Source organism: Rhea americana, unplaced genomic scaffold, assembly GCF_003343005.1.
Source record: "Rhea americana isolate MKP2758 unplaced genomic scaffold, rheAme1 scaffold_2, whole genome shotgun sequence".
Classification (NCBI taxonomy): Eukaryota; Metazoa; Chordata; class Aves; order Rheiformes; family Rheidae; genus Rhea; species Rhea americana.
In genome coordinates this window covers 11,745,610-11,753,245 of record NW_028186149.1, presented here as the reverse complement: position 1 = coordinate 11,753,245, position 7,636 = coordinate 11,745,610, and the positions used below count along the sequence as shown (strand labels likewise).

Genomic DNA, 7,636 nt, shown 5'->3' with positions numbered 1-7,636 from the left:
CCAGGTTAACATAAGATATTCTCTTGGATGATTTATTTATAGTATTAACTATGTGTGTATACGTAGTTGAATGTTTTAAGGGATTGCTTGTAATAGCTGTGACAGGAATACTAAAAAATTCAACTTCCTTTCATTTTTCTCTCCTACTTCAGAGAATCAACCATTTTCCAGGAATGGGAGAGATCTGCAGAAAGGATTTCCTGGCAAGAAACATGACTAAGTAATCTTTTTCTTTTAATATTAAGAAGTTTTTCAGGAATGTTATTTAATGCAATACTACTTTACCATTTGTGGAGTTTGTTTATTTTTACTGAGAGGCTGTAATAAAACCAAGGATAATTTCCAAGGTTCCTTAATAACTTTGGCTTTGGTCTTGGATCTGTAGCATTTGAATGGACTATTGTATCTCTTCTGTTGACTTCAGTGGAAAATAATTTGAGTTCAATTCTCTTTCTACATACTGCAGAATTCCAAACAGGACCTTAAATTATTAGATAATACACATAATACATAATACACCCAGGCATATATCCTGTAATGATAGAACAGGAGAAATGACTAATACCTGAGTGGATATTACCTGTTTAAAGTAATTAGTGAGTATATTTTTGTATATATCAAATGCAAAAGTGTGAAGTGTCTTACTGTTTATAGAAGAGTCAGAGACTCATTTGTCTCMGTAAATTCTCCTGACTCCAGTGAAATAACTGGGTTCTGAGGAACTATATTACCAAGAATCTGTGAGTAAGACCTGTAAGAAAACAATGCTAAATAATGATTCACCTGCCTGGTAATAAGTAAGAGTTTAGGGAGAAATCTATGTGAATATTTTGATTCTTCCAACCTAAGTTGCTCCAAATAGCAATTAAAAATAAGTTAATGTTTTGGCCCTAAATCTAACTTATACTACAGCATTACTAAAACAAATTTTTTTTCATATAGTTAGTGTGATATCTCTTCTCTCTCTCGTTCTCCCTTTTGTAAATGCTAAATATACTATGTAGAATGTATACAGATATTCTGATGCAAATATTATTTGCATTGCTATGTTGCTCATATGTCCTACTTGTGGTCCAAAACCCCATTGCATCAATAAATACTATACAAGCACTTCTCACTGCCCCTTCCAGAACAAAACTAAGTAAAAACATAGAGATAATACCTGGATGCAAACAGCTATTTGGAGATATCCTGGAAACAATGGAACAATATTGGTCAGCATGGTAAGCAATGGTATCATTGTATATTGCTACAGTTCTATAATGGTTAAGCTTTTTGCCTATTTTCTTTTTTTGAAATGTTATCATGCTCACATTATATTCAAATATAGTCTGATATCTCTTCTTCAACCTGCTGAATTCTTAGTTTGGGACACATTCTGAAGGTACTGAATATGGGAATTGCATGTATTATGCATAAACTGGAATGATTTCTCTGGTACAATAACTGTGGGTCAAATATGTGTCATGACCTCACTTTATCAGTAAATACACTGGAGTTTTATCAGTCTGTTTTTTCATAATATTGGTCTCACAATTCAATACYTGATATTTGTAATTTTTTAAAAAAGTGATATACTTCAAGACAGCTTGTGGAATAGATATGTATGTAAAAAGTCAGTTATATGTGGTTGGAAAGACATGGAGTAGAGGATTTTGTTCTGCATAGCTGCTGTTCTGTCTTAATATTTATTTGAACAGGATAGCTTAGAAACTAATCCTGTTCTCCTGCTTTTCTGCTGCGTACAGTCTTTTCTATTTACTTTTTTCCTTATTTGCAGCGTATACTGCTCTTTTTGGATCAACCCACATTTGAACTATGCTAGTTTTCCTTGAGAGAGTGCTGGATTGTTTGTGACATTTTTTTTAAAAAAAATTCTTTTTTAATTCTCTTAGACAGCTCCTTTAGAAACGATTGCATTTTCRGTATTATCAAGTACAGCTCTTGGGTTTTGATGAAGCAATGAAACATCAGGACAACCAAGAACAGAGTTCTTCATTTTTTTCAGAGAGAGGCTGCAAATGTYCAGAAGTTACTTATTTATCTCTACATTCATTCATTTGGAGAAGTAGACAAACAACATAAAGTGGCAAGGAAAGGATTTAGAATAAAATTTTAATCCTAGAATGATATATAATTTAAGACTGAAAGAGCTGCATGTAGGAAACATTTGCATATTTAGCACTGTTGTGCATGGTAGCATATTGTGCCAGTTGCATTGGTTATAAACAGAGAGAAGGAGATGACTAGAAATCAAGATGCAGAGGTGCACAAGGAACTTGTTAAGAGATTTCTTTACAAAGGTCTCACAGATGTGATAGCAAAAGTATGAACAATTATACTCCTTGGGCCATTCTGAGGAGACATTCCTGTGCCGGATCTGCTGTAAATTCCTATTTCAAAGTTTGAAACTGAACATCAGCACTTAATACCTTCAGTTTGTCTGTCAATAAAGAGTATAGTGCTAAATAACATTCGCCACACAGCAGTCATCATGAAATCTAATTAATGAGCCTTATTAGCCGAGTGCCCCAGGAAGATTTGATGTGCTGAGATAAAATGCCCTCTCRGTAAACAAAAAATTTAATAATGACTTTTGTAATAGAAAACTAGAGCTTATTGACCTTTATTGGCAAGTTTCAAAGTGTTATTTTAATCACGTACTGTATTCAAGTAACTGTGATCAGTTTACTTCAACAGTTATAGGATTGTGATTAAAGTAAGTGCAGTCTACAGTATAGTTCTGTACGTTCAGTTAAAAATTATTTTTAACATGTATAAATTAAATCATTGCTCTAATGACAGGAAAATAATAAGAGTAGACTCCTGATATTGACTCTTACAGAAGGCTGTGGTTTGTGGATCATTGAGAGTTTAARTGTTCATGAAACAACTACTGAAAATTGATGGAGTGGACCAATGTATATTCTTCATTTTCTTTTACTTCTTCCCTGTCATCATACTGGTCCCACTTTTTTATTTTGTGCAAGCTGTTGAGAATGGGGTGGAAGAGTTAAACCCCCTGCATCTGAGAGGTAAATGCTATTCAGGAGGAACTGCTGTTCAGGAGAAAGTGGAATTGCTGTTACAGGCCAATATTCAGGCCTTTCCCAGTTGGAGGACTCTATGGCCCTTACATGCAGAAGGGTGRAAAGGAGCAGTATAACATATAGCATGTGAGAAGAGAACCAAACAGAAAATGTAGGGACACAGAGTAACTGAACAGAGAGAAGCAGGAATGTAGCTGAGAACAAAAGGAGGCATGAGCATCACTTCTGAAAGGGAATAGTCAACATACTGAGAAAAAYAAAATTAAGTGGTAGTGTAGGGTTAACTGGATTTTGATTTCTAGTGAGTGGTCTCTTAGAGATCCTCCTAATGTGAGGGAAAGGTGTGGATGCAGTTAGTGGGTGAGAAGGCATACAGGATGAATGGGAAAGAGAACATGAACATGGATAGTCTTTTATGCATGACCTTTATTGCTTATATTTAAAAGCTTTGTGGACTGATCATGGTTCAAGAATTGTTCTCTTCTACACCTCCCCACTAACCTCCTTTCATACCTGAAAAGTCAGAAGATCTTGAAACATAGGCAGTGAACCCATGTTATTAGATTGACAAGTTTGTCTTTAGTAATTCATGTTTTGTTCAAAACATTTGATTCTTTTGCACAGAAAGCACTCAGACAAGTGTGCTTATCAGAGACAAGAGCACAGTCTGACTGCATTCTTGAGTTAGAATAGCACTCAAAGGAACAATAACTCCTTGTTTAATTCTCAGACCTCTTGGTAAGGACTGCAGAGGCAACAGGATATAGCAGCACAGTAAAGAAGTGGTTAAACATAGTAGTGGGTAACAGATGTGTTGGAAAATAAGGTTATTGTAATGGAAKAGGTCTTGATTCAGCAAGCTGCTTGATTATCCTAAACCATTTTCTGAAAAGGGCCAGACAGGGAGAGAACAACACTGAATTCTTTTATTAAAAGTTTTAGTGAGCATCAGAATTTGTAAACAATAAGAAGTGTTCAGCTTCATACTATTAAGTGTTCATAGTTTATTCAGTTATGTGTAAGATACAAAAAAATCATATAGTATTGATGTATTTAGAATTTTAAAATAACATTAATATATGTATAATACCATGAAATTATTCAYTGAGTAGGGAATATAAGTACTGAAATCTGTAAATGAGGTAAATGTCAAGTTGCTGTCATGTATCACACTTCAGGATRTATATACAAGTAATTTGGATAGGGATGTAAACTCTAACACAATCTCTTGTTGTGTAAAAATAGAGCAAGTTCTGGCTAAATACGCTATTCAATTAGCAAGGTAGTAATACATATATAGTGGGTAGAGGGTGGTTTAGAAATATGCATGAATGATGAATTGTAATACCTATTTTTTTTAACTTATGTGAATATTTAATTGTTTGCATCAAACCATATCTCAGTGAAGTTGTAGAAGCGCTGAACCTCATGCAGTTCTTCAAAGCTACTGTAGCTATTGTAGTTTATGACAGTGTTTGCTAGATAGTTAGCTAAACGGTTTGGTAACAGTRTATCTATTATACCACTAATCTTGGCTACATTCCTAGTCCTAACAGATGTGGTTGGCAGTTCTGTRATTTCTGTTAGCATCTAAGCCACTTAAAGAAAAACTAGCTTATTGCTGCATGAGGAGTTTGTGTAGGCTCACAGTAGAAATAAAATTTAAAATAATATTGTCTCTTTTGAATTTAAGTTACCCTGATACTATTAGTTTCCATTAGAAGACTAGAAGTGTACCTAAATCTGCAATGAAATAAAAGCTGTTAAAATTCATCAGAGTGGTATTTTTTTAAATCAAAGTTTGGGCACCTTGCTATGTCAGATCCTTTCTTTTTTTAAAAAAAAAAAAAAAAGAAAAATACTTTCGTTCATGTTCTGTTGGCCTGTGGATATTTGTATTTTAGATGTGTCCATGCTGTGTGTTATAGTAGTATCAAGTTACTGAAACTAACTTCATATAAGCTACACTGAGTTCTCTGAGAATCAGGCTAAATGCATTAGTGTTGAATTTAATGAGGACTCATTTATTGTGCTGTGATCTATGGGATACTAGTCCACACTGTAGCAGCAAATCAACATTGCCTCTATAGCTTGGCTCTTAYTCAAGCTATCTTATTTAAAACTAACTTGAGTGTACCCAGCCAGAAATGCTTGCTATCTGCCAGAGGTACAGCTTGCTGCTGCTTTGAGTAATGGAAACTTCTGCTAACAGTGGTCATTGAATTCTCTGGTGTTCTGCCTCTTTTATTCCTCTTTGCTGTATTCAGGCCACAAGCTTGTTGCTTGGTATGCTTGCCACCTCAGCTGCCCCCACCTATTAAAGCTGGGAGATCAGGACCTTGTTGTGTCATAGAATCCTAGAATCAGTCAGGTTGGAAGGGACCTCTGGAGATCATCTAGTCCATCCTCCCTGCTCAGCAGGGTCACCTAGGGTGAGCATGTTAGACAGCGTTGCATCCAGGCTGGCTTAGAATATCTCCAGAGAAGGAGACTCCACGACCTCTCTGGGCAGCCTGTGCCAGTGCTCCGTCACTCTCACAGTGAAGAAATTACTCCTTCAATGAAGTTTAGTTTAAGATGTCTTAACCTTATTTTTGTTTCAGTTTGTATTTYTATTTTTTTTTGTTGTATTGTCTTGCATTTCTTTACTTTCTTTTGACTAAATAAGGTGTTCAGGGAATCTTAGTCACAATATGTTGGTACCAAGCATCAGTCCAAACTAGCATGCATTGCTCTAGTTTGGAGAGGTGCCTGTGCATTTGCTTGGCCTATGTCAAGGTCAATTTGCAACATTTCTTTACTTTTGAAATATCTTCAAAGACCAGAAATGAACAAAAAATCTTTCTTGAATTACTTCCACTTTCTTTTAAGATCAGTCTTTGTTATTAGTATTTTTTTATACCCACGAAGAAACCCCACATCCTCTTTTTAGGTTGGTCCCTATTTACATTTAATCTTTGTTTGCCAGAGACTTWAATTTGGCTTTTGGGCCTTTCCAACTCAAAAGGGGCATGTTTTTTCTTTTTTTTAACTAATATTAGAGATTCRTTTTGTGATCTGGAACAAAATTAGCTTTCTCCCTTCCTCTTCAGTTTGACCYGTGAAGTGAGATGCTTTTTTTTCTTTAATTTTTGAAGTGTTCTGGCATTATATTCAGGATCTCCCTCCAAACAAAAATAGCTCTGCTGAGGATCCAAAAAAACCTGCAACTCCTAAAATCTATACCAATACAAAAATTAAAACATGTGCCAAAATACTACTTAAAAAAAAAAAATACAGAGAACGAGCTTCTGTTAGGAATGGAAAGATTTGCAAACACATGGTCTGTTATAAGTTTCTTATTTCTAAGAATAGGAATATCATTAAATCATCTGACTAACTGAACAAAAGTTGTAACAGAATTGAGATGGATGTGAATAAAATAGAAAGATAATAAGATACGATAATAAGTGATAATGCATTAAATAGCTTTTGTTGTTCTTCAAGTAGGCATATGAGTACATCGTAGAGAACTAACTATTCTTAACTAATCATAGATGTTTGCTTTCCTGTTACACTACTTTGCTAGTAAAATCTYCTTGTCAGATTTTATAAATGCTGTTTAATCCTGAGGACTAATACATGAAAATAGCTTAAAGATTTCAACTCTATTACACTTTCTTGCAGAATGATCAAATGTCAGCCTCAGGAGTACAGTTTTATTCCTCGAACATGGATCTTCCCTGCAGAATATACACAGTTTCAGAACTATGTAAAAGAACTGAAGAAGAAACGTAGACAGAAAACYTTCATAGTCAAACCAGCTAATGGTGCAATGGGGCATGGGTAAGTTGCGTATTAACTTCAGTCTTCCTACCTGCAAATGGTGAAATCTTAAAACCCCCCAAAAGGAAATAAAGAAAACCAAACAAATGATTACAGATTTACAATACTGTCAGGAAGGGAACAGCGTGTTAGTAAGAAGTTTGTAGCTGTAGAAGTTAAAAGCTATATGATCAGTATAAGAAAGCTTATGTATTGGACAAATGCTGAAATATAAAGTTAAATAGAAGTGGTAATTCAGTGTTCTAAATGTGGCATAATTAGAGGGCACTTTTACTTACAAAACTCAAATAAGTTTTAAGATCAGGTTTATTTTTATTTCAAAACTATCTAAACGATGTATGTATTAATCTGTTGTGCTTAGACTTATGAGGTGAGATTGTTTAGGCATAAATGGCAGGGTTTTGGTAGCTAGGGGCTGCRGGGGTGCCCTGCATGGGAAGGAGCTCAGGAACTGTCCTGTGCTTGTTCCAGCCAGCTCAGAAACCAATCCAAACATGCCATTGCATGCCAAAACTGCAGATCACACATTTAAGAAAGAGCAAGGGCTGTGAAATGGAGGAAAAAAAAAAGAGGAGGCAAATGACAAGGAGATGCTGTTGGGGACATGGCTGGAGATGTGCTTTTGGAAGGAGGTGACTTATGCTGGAGCAGGGATGATCCCTTAGGAACTTCATCCTGCAGCTGAATTGAGACTATTTTGCCCAAGACAGAGATACATGGGGAAAAACAGACAAGATAAGCATTGCAATTTCATTCTTAGC

General features: G+C 35.3%; 1 protein-coding gene across 3 annotated transcripts in view; it reads left to right on the top strand.

Moving 5' to 3' along the window:
* The window catches only part of TTLL7 (tubulin tyrosine ligase like 7), a 69,729-nt gene that overhangs the window by 16,599 nt on the left and 45,494 nt on the right, over positions 1 to 7,636 (top strand). For all 3 annotated transcript variants that reach the window (XM_085303487.1, XM_085303488.1, XM_085303486.1), the window contains 2 exons: positions 153 to 220; positions 6,717 to 6,875. In XM_085303487.1, coding sequence (XP_085159613.1) covers positions 153 to 220; positions 6,717 to 6,875 — 227 coding nt within the window. The remainder of the gene's footprint in view (positions 1 to 152; positions 221 to 6,716; positions 6,876 to 7,636) is intronic.